The 14,325-nt window shown below is 49.0% G+C and overlaps 4 protein-coding genes across 4 annotated transcripts; 1 reads left to right on the plus strand and 3 right to left on the minus strand.

Moving 5' to 3' along the window:
- Positions 1 to 518: 518 nt before the first annotated feature.
- On the minus strand, positions 519 to 2,842 carry N7509_009529 (Zn(II)2Cys6 transcription factor; the record flags this gene model as incomplete). The annotated part of the gene is made up of 3 exons (XM_056634166.1): positions 519 to 840; positions 940 to 2,132; positions 2,201 to 2,842. The coding sequence occupies 3 exons, from the start codon at positions 2,840 to 2,842 to the stop codon at positions 519 to 521; spliced, it is 2,157 nt and encodes a 718-aa protein (XP_056484786.1).
- A 2,692-nt stretch (positions 2,843 to 5,534) lies between these two features.
- On the minus strand, positions 5,535 to 7,902 carry hxt8 (uncharacterized protein; the record flags this gene model as incomplete). The annotated part of the gene is made up of 12 exons (XM_056634167.1): positions 5,535 to 5,673; positions 5,742 to 5,847; positions 5,910 to 6,023; positions 6,125 to 6,264; positions 6,358 to 6,487; positions 6,555 to 6,564; positions 6,620 to 6,671; positions 6,816 to 7,244; positions 7,343 to 7,533; positions 7,613 to 7,674; positions 7,730 to 7,757; positions 7,843 to 7,902. The coding sequence occupies 12 exons, from the start codon at positions 7,900 to 7,902 to the stop codon at positions 5,535 to 5,537; spliced, it is 1,461 nt and encodes a 486-aa protein (XP_056484787.1).
- A 1,317-nt stretch (positions 7,903 to 9,219) lies between these two features.
- On the plus strand, positions 9,220 to 12,648 carry N7509_009531 (ankyrin repeat domain-containing protein; the record flags this gene model as incomplete). Its single annotated transcript, XM_056634168.1, has 3 exons — positions 9,220 to 9,914; positions 10,029 to 10,592; positions 10,644 to 12,648. 3 exons carry the CDS (start codon positions 9,220 to 9,222, stop codon positions 12,646 to 12,648), a joined length of 3,264 nt encoding a protein of 1,087 aa, XP_056484788.1.
- A 381-nt stretch (positions 12,649 to 13,029) lies between these two features.
- N7509_009532 (60S ribosomal protein eL42) lies at positions 13,030 to 14,157 on the minus strand (the record flags this gene model as incomplete). Its single annotated transcript, XM_056634169.1, has 4 exons — positions 13,030 to 13,069; positions 13,198 to 13,382; positions 13,451 to 13,543; positions 14,155 to 14,157. 4 exons carry the CDS (start codon positions 14,155 to 14,157, stop codon positions 13,030 to 13,032), a joined length of 321 nt encoding a protein of 106 aa, XP_056484789.1.
- Between the last annotated feature and the right edge of the window lie 168 nt (positions 14,158 to 14,325).

Raw genomic sequence — 14,325 nt, forward strand, 5'->3', positions numbered from 1 at the left:
GCACGCAATTTTAAGTGCGGATGATCATGTAACGATAACTTCGCTTGGAGATGAGGGAAGTGGAAGTGGGAAGTGGATGAGAAGAAGTGGAAGAAGGAGAGAAGGAAGACAAGAAGAGATCGGCACGCGTGGCTTGACCTGCGGGCGTGATTGGCGGGTGTGGCTGGAGGGCTTAACTGGCCTTGGCAGGCTTTAACTGGCTTTAACTGGCTTTAGTTAAGTAGTACGGAGCAGGGCAATACTTGGGTAGTATCGCCAAGTAACTGGTATTTCTTTCACTTAATAGATCATTTTCTAAATAAAGAAATAGAAATAAATAAAACGCTCATTCATCATGGTCTCATCAAGCATCAACCAAAAACACAAAGTCACCACCCAAATCCAGATCCAAATCCAAATCCATTCCATATCCGCGCCAGAAAGACTCTTCCCGAAATTTAAAATGGAGAAAAAAAAAATAAAGGAAAATTGAGAAGGAAAAAATCTCAGACTCCCCCACACCTTCTGGAGAATATCCCCTACATAGTAACATCAGACTCAAACCCATAATGACCAACCGAAGAACCAAGAGAGTCCCACGGAACAGAAGTAGGAGCAAGCCAGTTCTGTGGGTGTAGATGGACCCCAAAGCTTGATTGCATGGTCGGGTCACTGCAGGAGGAAGAAACAGTCGGGACAGGAGAGAGGGATTGTGAGTGAGAGAAGGCGTAATTGTCAGGGATTGCGATGGATGAAAGGGGATGGCGGGAGAGTAGTAAACATTTGAGGGTGGTGGATGGGTGTTTGAGATTGAATAGGAGTCTGAGTCTGAGCCCGGGCTTCGCTTTGAGCTTGCTGTTTCTGAAGTTGGGTATATTGCGTTGATGCAACCTCACTATAAATCATTAGCAACCAGTTCATACCCAGTGAAAGGGGAAGGTAAGATAGGAGAAAACATACATAATCTGTCGTACGACGGGAACCGCCTTGCTGCAAAAGGTACTTCTCACGGACAATGAAGCAAATAGATCGAGAGCTTTGCTGAGAGTTTCCTTCGTCTCGTCAAATTCAGACGAGCTCTCTGGGTTCATAAGGCCAATGGCTAGAACCACGGCGGCATGGAATGCATGGAAACTGCCCAACCCGCTTGTATACCATTTATACGGCGCTGCAAACTGTGGAGATTCCAATAGGGTCTGGAAATTAGATAGTGATCTCTTGGCCATGGACATGCATTTCCCCCGCGCGGTAATTGTTTCGGTCGTGACTTCGCCTTGCAAGAAGCGGCAAAGCTTAGGCCGGAGAAGGAGTAGGAAGAGTTGGTCGATGTGGCTGTGGAGAATGCGGAGATTTGCTTGGTGATGAACTGGAAGCGACTCTTGGCTACCGTTGCTATCTTGGTAGCGTACGTCACAGGTTTCACGGATGGAGTAGAGCTCGGCTTCGAGCTGGGAGGAGCTAAATCTTGATTGCGGGTAGGTGAAGATGGTTTCGCAGATTCTGTTGGAGATTTTGTAAAGACGGGTAGAGAGAAGGAGGTAGGTCATTTGAGTTGGGCGTGCGAGAGAGGGTGATGAGGTTGATGAGAGGCCGGAGCCTGTGAGGAGGTCGACGTCGTCGACATCAATGGGCATCTTCACATCTTGGGGTAGCATCGACTGATCCAGGCTTCCGAAGGAGGAATTCTGAATGGTGTATAGCATCATCATTCCGGCCCAGGCTCGTCGTCGTTCTTCTCGCTCTATAGGACCCAGTGGGAATCTCTCTGGATCAATATGACATCCCATGGAAATGGCGACATGGTGGGTAAAGCCCAATAGTGTCCAAAAGGGCAGACCACGGTGGAGACGTGCATAGCTGATCAGAACCAACGCTTGGAGAGAGTTAATCGAGTGACGAGTCATAACCCCATCAGCAGCCAGGCATCTTAGTGCAGCAGAGCGATACCGTGCTGAAAGCACTTTGATATTCCGACTGACCGTTCTCTCACGGCCAAGATCAGACAGAAGAGGATCATCGTCCTCTAATGCGCTGACGGCAATAGCGAGCATCGCAAACATCAGGGCCAGCCATGATGTAGAGACACTTCCTGGGTCATGGTAGAATTGCTGATACTCCGCCTCAAACGTCAAGTCATGAAGAATATGGAAGACCTAGTCAAATCCAGAGTTAGCCATGCACCTTCCATTTACACTTCATTCACCGCTAGTTATTTTCTTACCGGTGAGAAAACTCGGAAATAAACTTCTTTCAGATTATCACAATACCGACTCGGCGGAAGAAGAGCCAAAAGTTCCGCGCGTGAGATACTCCCATTCTTCGCCAGCGGGATCTGCAGATCGTCATCGTCCGCGATATCCGCCTCGGAACTCCGCAAACACTCCGCCGCGGGGCTTTTCGCAACAACAGATTCCCACTGTGAAGCAAGTGGGACATACCGCACATGACCAGAAGGGGAGGTCTGTAGAGTTCCAATATTTCCGGGCATGGGACTACCCCACGCTTCGAAAGCACCGACATCAGACTCGGAAAATGAGCCCGTGACACTGGGGGCACCACCACCTAGCGGGGAAGTGGCGCCACCCGTGGGCGTTCCAGCTTGTGAGTTGACCTGTTTCTGAAGCATGCCTTCTAGGTTTCTGATGCGGGCTAATAATTCGTTCTGAACTGTTTGGTCGGTGGTGGATGATTGTTCTGTTGATAATCGGGGTTGGCCGAGGTAGATGCAGTCTTCGGCGCCGAGTCCTCTTCGCACACAGGTCTGGCAGGGTCGTCCATCGCGAGAACAGCGGATCTTCCGCGTTCGGCACGCTTGACAACTGATGGGGAGACGTTTCCCGGTGGAGCGGGATGATGAAGACATTGGAGCTTAGATGTTGATGTAGTTCGTAGATGATGACCGAATTCGTGGATCAACCACCGACAACGACCCAGTGGAAGGAGATTTCTTCCGCACTGGATCAAGATCTCTGTGAATGGCGAAATGTTTTTTTCTCAAGTGGACATGGCACGATGTCACGGGCTTCGGACGGAGATGAACGTGGCGATGGGGGCGTTTGGGTGGACCAGGGTCTTGATTTGACAGTTCTGGTTTCTCGCTTCTCCGTTCTAGAAAGATGGGCCCATAGATCTCTGAAAAATGGATCACTGTAAAAAGAGGATGACGATGGACCAAGATGATATAAAAAACCCACTTTCCAGATGAGCGGGGTGGGAAATCGAGATCTTTAAAGAACACAGAATGGGAAAGGCGATGCCTCATTTGTATAAACCCTCTTAACGCAATCCACACTCGCGGTCAAATTAAATGAGAGGAGGCAACCCTTTGGGCATGGCGAGTGTTTAGCCGGTCGAGCTGAAGCGCCGCCGCCCCTTTCTTCACATCCGAAAGTAGCTAAAATGGACCGGAAGAGTGACAGCATTCCTCGATGAAACTAGGAGAACTCGCAATAGCGCGGAACGCCCGAAGAGTGGGGCGCATCGAAGGCTTCTAGAAGACCCATCGGATGGGGTCTGTGGATCAAGGTTTTTTTTCATTCTATTTCATTTTATTTGTTTTTTCTTGGAGGGTGCTTGGGTGCAGGGGGGGTAGTATGGGGATAGCAGGTGGTATGGCATGCTTCCATGCTTTTAGTTGCCGAAGAACCAACCGAGACATCAAAATTGTAAAATTGTAGAGTGCGATCGTGTCACCTTGCATAGGATCGTCATCACCCCTTGGTCCGATGCTGTTGATGCAGGGAGTCGCTCGGGCCTGTATTCGGATGGCCGGGAGTCAAGGTCGGCTTGGAGAAGGATGCAGGAGACCAAAAGACACGCCAAGACGGCACAATACGCGTTGTTGTGCTTATGCCGTGATGACTACGGACGATTATTATCGTTGTTTTGTTCAATGATTGGGGGTTGATGCGCGAAGGTTTGCCACCGCGGTCCAAGCGTAGATCATACTAGTTTGTGATTCACTGTGTTACGATGGCAGTTGGAGACACGCTAAACTTGATAGAGATGGCATGCGCCTCTATGAGCCACATTCCTGCACTCGTACGGAGTAGTTGAGCCATAATTAAGCATGTCACTCGAGGCAGCCCTGATTCCTGTTGAAAACTCTGACGCTTACCAGTCCCCCGGAGACGTCACCTTCCCCTTGGGGATTTGAAACCATACTGCTGGTTCAGGCTGGGGCTGAGGCTGGCACTGGGGCTGGAGCTATCGTGAGTGTTCCAACGGTAGCCCTACACCTAGTCTCTGTACGGTTACCTGGACAGAGTATCCATCTGTACATGAATCAGCGTAGCTACACCGTAGTTGTGTAGGAGTACATGGTTACGTAGGTGGATGAAAACAGACTACCCTATTGGGTCTCCCGCGGGCGGTGATGTTGGAGTTGTACTCCATCTACATTTACATTTACACAACTACCGTGAATACCTCTTCATCTCATAACTCGGAATTTTTAGAATTCTTCTTTTTGTCATGGAAGACACAAAGATCTTCCATTGCGGATCAATAGACGGCAGTTAGACTCTTTGTCCGTTTCCGATCAGCAAGGGATCCCCATCGCACACATGGTGTCCCCCGGAATGTGTGCGAACTATCGACATTAGCGAGGGCTCGGGCCTCGTGTTCCTGGCGATAAAGTTTGAAGGGGAATGACCGCAGAGCCGACGGTTTGCCGACGTCTGACATTCTAGGACAAGAATTCTCTATGAGAAATACCAATTCCCGTTGAATGGGGTTACGGTGTCCCTACATAAATCCACAGCAGGGAGTATGTACTACTCCGTACTACTCCGGGTAGCATCCAGAATGTACTAGAGAAGACGGGGAAGAGATTGACAGTGCAGTGCAGTACAGTATGAAGTCAGTCGTGGCGAATAGCGTAGCGTCCCCCGCCGATCGGACTCTTTTTCCCACTTACAGTACACGAAACTAGCGATCACCAACGCGTGGTGATAGAGTTTTTCGGAAAGGCTTCTGCATCGGATGGGAGAGACAAGACTAGTTGATCGGGCAAAACACTATGTTCCATAGCAGCCAAACGACTTAACCTTACCTAACCCATGTCATGTCCGCGTGTTTCCATCTGGAAATTCCCCAGACGATCGCGTTTCAGGAGGATCAGAGGCCCTAGAATCAGATCTCCGATCCTCCCGAGTAAATCCCATGGGCCAGCCTCCCTTCCGAAATTCGACCTGTCCAGTCCAAGGGGCCATTCTACCTCTTCCTAAAAGAGCTACGCTCGACTTAGTTCAGAGCGGCTGAAATGAAACCTGCCTGTGTTTATGCGTGTAAGTGTGCTTCCTTTCGTCCGTCGCCACGTACTTTGTGTATTTTACATATTCTCCTCGATGCTATGCAGCGCAGCTCTGCATCCGAATCCTGAATCGATATTACGTTTATGCTTCAACGTGACTCCTTCTCAACTAGGAAGGACTTTCTTGACACATAGTTTCTGTGTTCACATTCCACATTTCTCATTGGTTTTGCTCAATAAAGTAATTTCCTACAGAGCTGCAAGTGTCCAATACTCAACCACCGACATCGGTGAGGCACGCTCAGGGCTCCGCCGTCCGAGCCGATTCAACGTGTTGAGCTTCACCGACATGCGACACTCGCTTGGGACTATCATCAGCGGCAATAACACGGTCGCCGAATGCCGCAGCAACTTCTTCGAGAGTTTTTTGTTTGGTTTCCCTAGAAGAATAAATTAGCTGGTTTGATGCCTTGGATGCCTGGGGCCAAAAGGAATCATTTTAACATACGGGAAGAAGAAGTATGCGATCACCAAGAAAAATGCCGAACAAACCACAAAAACATAGTAATAGTTCTCATGGATATTGGCAAAGGCACTAGGTCCCGCTTCGGTGACTTGAATGAAAATTAGCAGCGGATCTTTCATAAATGTAGACATGATCAGATCGCAAACTCACTCGCGACATTAACAATAAAGTGTGACGCAGCCGCCAACCCCATAACTTTACTTCGCAGGGCTATGGGCAAGACCTCCGCTCCATACAACCAAGTCGTACTATTAAGCATTCCATCTAAGCAAGCGCCACACAGGCATGTCAGTCACTCATCCACAGCTGGCATTCCCCACCCTTCGACTGCTTCCTTTCTCAAGTGGAGCCAAAGTCAAACTCACAGTAGCACACGACAAACAGATAGATACCGAGAATGGCAAATCCCTTGCCGACACGGTTATCCGTGTTCTGGAACACTCGCTGCATGACAGCCGCATAGATCTCGATCAGCACTATTCCGGCTAGACCCGTAATTATCATCCTGCGGTGCGTGACATTAGCATGTGGGGAAGGGTAAAGCGAATATAGGGAGGGAAGGGAAAAGGTTAAGCTCCAGTTAGAACGGCTCACTTACTTGCGTCGTCCCCACTGATCTGTCAGGTACTTTGTCGTCAGGGCGTTGGAAATGAAGGCGATGGTTCCATAAGCGGCGGCTAGTGCGAGAATCGAGTGAGAGCCGATGCCGAGGGATTTATACAAGATTGCTGAAACAATTAGTCTGGATCTTTACCTGCATACCATGATAACTGGTAAAATAGAGGTCTGGCTCACTTTGATAATACTGTACGGTGAAATGTTAGTACATGTCTGCATCTCCACAGTTCGGTTCAACATACCTGGATAACGTTCACGCCCGTCAAACTCGTCATTGTCTGCACGGCAATAGACCTAGTGGAGTAACCTGATCAGCAATAATTCCAATCAAAACCCCCCATTGAGCCCCTGATGCGCCCCATAATCAAGCTTCCAAAAAGGGAAATAGCGCAACGCGGAGCGCGGGTGGGGGTGGGGGATAAAGAGTTAAAAACATACACCAAAACGCGAGACCGGAACAACTTATAGATCTCTTTATAAGAAGTAATTTCTCTCTCCATCTCATACTCAATCTGAGCCTGCATAAGCGCAAACTCCTGCTGAACCTCCTGTTCCTCGAAACCACGGCGAATCCTCGCAAACTCCCTCGCGGCATCCTCAACCTTCCCGCTACGAATCAGCTGCCGCGGCGAGTTCGGCATAAACGTCGATAATCCGATAAACATGATCACACCCCAGGGGATCTGGATGCCGAGTGGGAGTCGCCATTGCACAGGGCCGTAGGGGGCATAACTACACGCGTATCCGACCCAGTTCGACATCATTGTACCGAAGGAGATACCGCAGCCGGATATTCCGCCGATTAGGCCTCGGACGCGTGGGTCGGAGATTTCACTCAGGTAGATTGGGACTGTGGCGACCATTCCGCTGTCATCGTGACGTTAGTAATCTTCAAGTTTCTGCAGTTGGCGTGGGCCTAGCTGGGCTTGGGCTCGAGCCTGGTTGTGTGTTTGTGGAGAGCTTACCCCACAGCGTATCCGGCTAGAACTCGGCCGGCGAGGAACATGCCGATATTCACGGAGGCGGTTTGGATGACGGTCCCGATTGTCACGATTATACACATCAGCTGCATGAAGCGGATACGGCCGAGTTTATCACCGATGAATGTTTGTGTTAGGGCTCCGAGGGCTTCGCCGGCGATATATACTGCGACGACCTGTCGTGCTTGTTAGCGAGGGTACGACAAAGGGCCCCGGGACGGGTGCCCTGGTGGGATTGGATTGGATTAGACATACGGCACCGGTCAGCCCTTTGGAGGGCTGGGACATATAATCGATCCAGCTTTGGTGAGCGATTGCTATTCATCATTAGAATTGCTGATTCAATTTGTAGTCTCGGTCCGGGGTTCATACTCGTTGTCGCGATCCCGGTATCGAAACCCTAGTCTTTATCAGCTGATATTTCACGGCATACATGGTGTACCACAGCCAGTATAACAACAGGCTATGTCATAGTGAATACATACGAAGAGGAATGTGCCGATGGCAGCGAAGAACGCTACCCCGAGCGAGTACCACATCGTCATGGTGTGGAGTGTCGTACAATCAAATCGCTAGAGGGAGATTTGATAGAGGTCCGGGGAAGAGAGAAAAGGCGGAGGTGGAGTGTGGGGAATTCTGCATTCCAGACAGCGGCTGGCTCGACATTATCTATCGCCATGACACACGGCCCTTGTCCGAAGGCCCGAGGTGGGTGACACGTTTGGTGCCAGCCATCTTTCTCGGAGGAGAGCCGAGATGGCAATGATATTCTGCCAAATGCGGGGGGTGCCCTCGCTATCCGGGGAAGCGAGATACGAGCAGATCAGCTCTGGTTGGTGCTGCTCCTGGACGAGAAACTTTGGGTAAAGCATCCCTGGGCGTGTTCTCTGGAGTAATCGGTTTTCTTGGCCTTTTATTGGGTCGATGGAGACGGTTGGTCTTAGCTTTGGGAGGGTCTCGGCGTGGGGGGTGTGGGTGTGGGGAGATGAATGGCATGACTGAAGGTGAGTTGCCGCGTTGGGTATAGGTTACGCCCTTTGTCTTTCGCATCTCATCGCCAGGATGGGTTAGGTAGGTGATCTGGAGGAAGTCCGATTCTTGGCTGTGGCTTGAATAACTTGTTTATGCGACCGCTAAGGTCTTCAAATGAATATCATAAGCATCTCCGAAGAGCGCCGAGTGTATCAGGGAACTTTGGTCCAGCTTCACTGTCATTAAATATATATATATATATATATTTTTTTTTATATTCATTTCTTTTCTTCTCAATTACACACTGAATTACACACTGCTGCTTTCTCTTTCCGTCACATCGTAGGTTGTTTCTTTGTGCTCCTTCGAAAGATTTCTCAAATCCAGCACCCTGATGGTATCTTGCCTGTGATGTTCAACCCAATAATTCCACCAAATCTCGTGAAATCGGGCAGCAAGCCCGAAACCACATCATTCCGAACAGATAAAATACATTGGCTACAAGTAGTTCAGATTCATCTTGAGTTTCGTCAGCTGGGCAGCTAGCTGACACATCCGTCATGGCAAGTTGTAGTGTACCAACGCCCCCGGGAATGACACATGTCGAGAACGCTCTTTGAAGTTTTAAGGAAAATAAGAGCCTATGTGATACGAAGATTCACGCTGCTTCTTGGGCACTTATTCATATAGCATTTATCTTCCAAGTGGGATGGGCGGTCACGTTATACGAGACATTCAGGCGGCTAACTCGAGTCCGGGTTTTCAGCTGGGGTTCAAAAAGTCCGTCAGCTGAACCCCACCTAAACCCCCCTTCTAAAGAAAGGATCGACCTCCTTGATTTCTTAGACTTCTTCAGACAGGATTGACCGCGGCTTGACGGTTTGACAATTATGGCGGACCCTCTCTCTATAACTGCACTTACAATCGCAGTTGGCGAAATCATTGGTAGCCTCATGAAGTATACTAAATCGGTGAAGGATTCAAGACCTGACGCTCGAAAACTAAGTGAAGAGTTGTTTGCTCTTAAAGGTATTCTAGAACATATCTCCACCCAAGTCCAACCCTTATCCGAATCGAAAAGGCTGGGCTCATCTAGCTCTGAATTCCTAACGACCACTCTCGCAAAAACGGATGAGACGCTTCGGTCTCTCCTCCTTGACCTTGGAGAGCCCGCGAGTAAATACAAGCGACTGAAACAAAAGTTAGAGTGGCCTTTGACCCGCGAAAAATTAGATGGCCACCTTGTTCGCCTTGAAAGGGTGAAATCGTGCTTGATGCTTGTTTTCACAAGTGATAGCAATGCTCTTCACCGCGATTTGCATGTTAAATTCAGAGATCTTACAACGTCGCTAGAGGATAACTTGAAAATTCGGAAAGACGAAAAGTTTTCTAATGCCCATCAAGACATTTGCCGATGGCTGGCTCCAATCAGTCCGACTAGTCTTCATCTACGAGCTTCGAAAGCGCGACTGGATCAAACAGGAAAATGGTTCATTGATACTATTTTCAAAGAATGGCTATGGGGGCACGATGCGTATCAGCAGACACTTTTTATCTTGGGCAAATGTGAGCTTTCTGTTTTCAAGTATATTAGTAAGAATGCTCTAATACTGCGTAATAGCTGGGTCAGGAAAAACGATACTTTTGTAGGTCTATTATACATATTATTTATGCACTAAATCTGACTAATATCTTATAGCTCACACGCTGTCGATGAGCTGATTTCAATGTCGGCAGATGTCCAGGATGTGACATTTGGCTACTTTTACTGCTCATTTGGCGATGTGGCAACTCAAGATCCGACGAACATATTAGGATCAATTCTAGCTCAGCTCTCTGGGTCAAATCCGTCAATACTAGAAAGATTTTGGCCTCTCTATGAAGCGAAAACAAATTCGAGGGCACATAAACACCCACTCGACATTGCTAATATTGAAGATGCTATCATCGAACACATGTCTGGAGACAAGCCCGTCGTCCTTCTCGTGGACGCGCTTAATGAGAGCTGTCACTCGGAGACCATCCTGAAGTCCATTTCAAGGATTCAGAGCAAGCTGCCAAATATGCGTGTCCTTCTCACGGGCACAGCCTATACGTCCTCGGTAGAGCAAGCCAGCATTATGAACATGAGTGTGAGAAGCATGAAAGACGACATCGACACCTTCATACGTTTCACCCTAGAAGACGACGATATGTTGAAGAGATTAAGCCAGGACCTAAAGGATCAGATTTGGGAGGTCATTACCAAAGGTGCAGATGGATCGTAAGTCCAACACTCGTGTGACATGAGCGCCGCTGACCTATTCCTATATAGATTTCGCTGGGTCCAATTATCTTTGGATAGTCTAAGATCGCTCAGAACCGTCAAGAAAATCCGAGAGGCTCTGCAAACATTACCAAGGTCCTTGCGAGATACATATGTCAGCATATTGGAAAGGATTTCCGAGAATGATTGGGAGATTAGCCGTGCTGCCTTCTTATGGCTCAGTTTCTCAAATCGATCACTTACATTGGATGAGCTGAATGAAGCAGTCGTTCTGGAGGAGACATCTACGGTTGTTGATGAAGATACAAAGCTCATATCTCCTCTGATCCTTCTCGAAATTTGTCAAGGACTCATCATCCAGGATGAATTTGGAAAGGTTAACTTGGCTCACGCTTCTGTCAAGGATTTCCTCACGTCTGAGTGGATAAACTCCTCTAGTGTGCAATACTTCAGTCTAAATCCATCAATCGCGGGTAAGACTTTAATGCGGAACTGCCTCACATATCTATGCCTCGATAATTTTCAGTCCGGATACGTGCATTCTATTGACTCAATTCTTGAGCGTGAGATAAAGCACCCTCTTCTAGAATATGCTGCACATTTCTGGGCCAGTCACGGCCAGTCGCGAAACTTTGATTACCACGACCATCAGATCGTGGATAAGCTTTTTAGTTCGCGGACTCTCCCTCGTCGTGGTAATTTCGGCGTTTGGGTGCAGACCCTAACACCATATGTCGATGTCGAAATGATCGAAACGACGCACCCGCTGTACTATGCCGCGTCCTTTGGCCTAGTCCCAGTCGTCAAGGCTATCCTTGAGGCATCTCCTGACATCGATATCGATGCCCCTGGAGGGCAATTTGGGTCTACACCGCTATATGTTGCATGCTGGAGAGGGAATCCTGAGGTAGTGGAGCTTCTTCTTCGCGCCGGGGCAGACCCCTATTACCCTGATCCTTCCACGGGACTAACAGTCTTTTCCATCCCCCAAAAGCCCATATTTGCGCATATAAAGGAGATTTTGTCAAAAGCACCTTTGATTCCCAGAGACGTGCCTACTAGGCACACGCGTTCTGAAACTCCATATTCAGAGACAGGGTCACAGCCGAAGCGCAGAGCACTTGGTGGCGATATCGAAGTGCCAAAGGAAGACAGCGGCAGCCAGAAGGGAGCCCAAAGCACTGGCATTGAGCAAACACTACCTGCGAGATCTTCTGATCCGTTGCCTCTTCTCTTCCCTTCCAGGGACGAATTTTTACCACAGATCATAGAGTTGTATCCACAGCTGCAGCCCGCTCTGGCCCAGCGCCTGGCGCAAGAGCAATGTCAACGCTATGAAAGACTCGCTCGAATGCGGGAAAAGCACTCTCAAGATATCAAAACTCACTCGTGCCGATCAGGTGAGCACTGTATTGCTGCAGGGATTGATGCAGCGTCGGCCCCATATCGTCAGGATTCTACAGTGCACCAGGGGCGCAATATTCTCGTTAATTCCTACCAAAACTGTACTTCTGGGGAAGAAACAAGTTGCGTGCTTCAGTTTCCTCCTGGTGTTCCACTGCCACCTGTTCAAAGACTGCCGGCCCAGTTTGAGTGTCCCATCTGCTTCGAGCTTAAGAAGTTCATCAAACCTTCTGATTGGGCGAAGCATGTGTTTGAGGACGTACAACCTTATACATGCACCTTTCCCAACTGTCCGGATCCAAAGACGTTCAAGCGCAAAGCAGACTGGGTGCGACATGAAATGGAAAGACACCGGCATCCGGACGCTTGGGCCTGCTATTTCCCAGAGTGTGGGCTAACTTCCCCGCGCAAGGATAACCTCATCCAACACTTAGTACGAGAGCACAAGGTTCGGTCAGAAACGAATATGGAAACTTTATGGGAAATGATTGAGCAGTGTTACCGAAAAGAACCACCACGTGAAGAACGTTGTCAATTCTGTGGAGATAACCTGAGAAGCGAAAAAGAACTTATTGTCCATATGGGAAAGCATTTGCAAGAGATCGCAATGCCGGTTCTGGGGATAATTAAGAAGAGCGCTGGATTTTGATATCACTAGTACTAGTGAGTGTCATAGCGCATTTCGCTTTTCATTTCTTTGTACCTACTATCTACTAGCTAGTAGGTACAGATCTCCAAGCTTACCCTAAACAAGTTTGACCTGATAATTTCACAGCAGGAATAGGACATAGACCAATGAAAGCACTTCCAGGCTCCGTCATTCCTAGGAGAGTCGAGACATTGGAAACTCCCGGTATTCTACACCAAACACCCATCTACAGTCGAGTATGCAAACATCATATGGTAATCATTGAGTTGTTTTGAAGGTATGAAATCCTATTTCCTTTTTTCCATTGCCATCATATGTCCTCCGCAAACACAGCGAAGGATGCAATGCGAAACCCACAAGCCGAACAAGGAACTTCCACGCTTAGAAAACCAGAGCAGCACCCTTGGTCTTCTTGTCACCACTATAGAAGAAATAATATTAGCACCAATCGCACACAAAAACAAATATACACTCTCGAAACCCGGTCCATCTCCAGAGGAGGTAATACGGAAGGAAGAGAGAGGCCGGAGGGGGAAGAGAAAAACGTACCCAAGCTCGAAGTGCTTGCAGCGCTTCAGGGCGAGTTGCTTCTTGGCCTTGCAAGCAGTGCACTCGAGACGCAGGACGACCTTCTTGGTGGTCTTGGCCTTCTTGTGGAAGACGGGCTTGGTCTGACCACCGTAACCACTCTGCTTTCTATCGTAACGACGCTTACCCTGGGCGAACAGGGAGGCCTGGAGGGAAGGGAAAAAAATATCAGTGCGCTGGTTCTCACGGATCGCGGGGAGAGTTTTTGGCTCACCTTGCCAGCCTTGTACTGGGTGACCTTGTGCTGGGTGTGCTTGTGGCACTCCTTGGACTTGCAGTAAGTCCGGCGGGTCTTAGGAATGTTGACCTAGACGTAGAGTATGAGCTTCGGGTCACGCGTAAGTGGGAGGGTTTCAGGTTGTAGTGTCTCCGAGTCTGGGTTCGAAATCGCGATCGCAGGTGGGATGTGTGATGTGCGGGATATGTGTGTGCATGCGTTTAGGTTCGTGCGGGCGCGGGACCGGGAGAAGGGAAGCCAGAGCAAGAGCAAAACGAGTAACAAATTAACCATTGGTCATTCGTGGTAGATTTGGTTTCATGTCTCTGGTTCCCTTGTCCCTCAGTCAACCGGTCGCACCTCTCCAAGTTTTTACCAGCTTGGTCTTTCGCCTCGGGTCTGGATCCATCTGGTCTGGTCGATTTGAGTCGATATCGAATTGGGGTATCTTTCCCACCGAGCGCTCTCTCAATTCATTCATTTTCTCGACGACGGTAGGAGGCTATGACGGGTTGCGAGGGTCTCGGTCCGGGGGGTGATTGGTGAAATTGAATTCGAGGTTGGCCGCACACATTGAACGCACACACATATTTCGAGATCCCGGGCGCACAATATCTTCACGAGGATGCAGAGGTCCCAGAGGACCCAGGTATTTCGAACGGAGACTGGATGACACGGAAACCTGAAGGAAAGTGTCTTACCATTTTGACTGAACTTGCCGGCTTGCGTGGTGGGTGTCGTTAGTTGTCGCTGGTCGGAGAAGATCGAGCGGATAACTTGGGTTGTGGGATTCGTTTCGCTTAGGCCCTATTCGGGTACGCGCTAAGCTGTTTTTGGTTGGAGTGGTCGTTGCTGAGTCATGGTCACGTGAT

This window comes from Penicillium cosmopolitanum, assembly GCF_028827165.1.
Source record: "Penicillium cosmopolitanum strain IBT 29677 chromosome Unknown utg000009l:1.0-9042332.0:1.0-9050551.0, whole genome shotgun sequence".
In the NCBI taxonomy this organism is placed as follows: Eukaryota; Fungi; Ascomycota; class Eurotiomycetes; order Eurotiales; family Aspergillaceae; genus Penicillium; species Penicillium cosmopolitanum.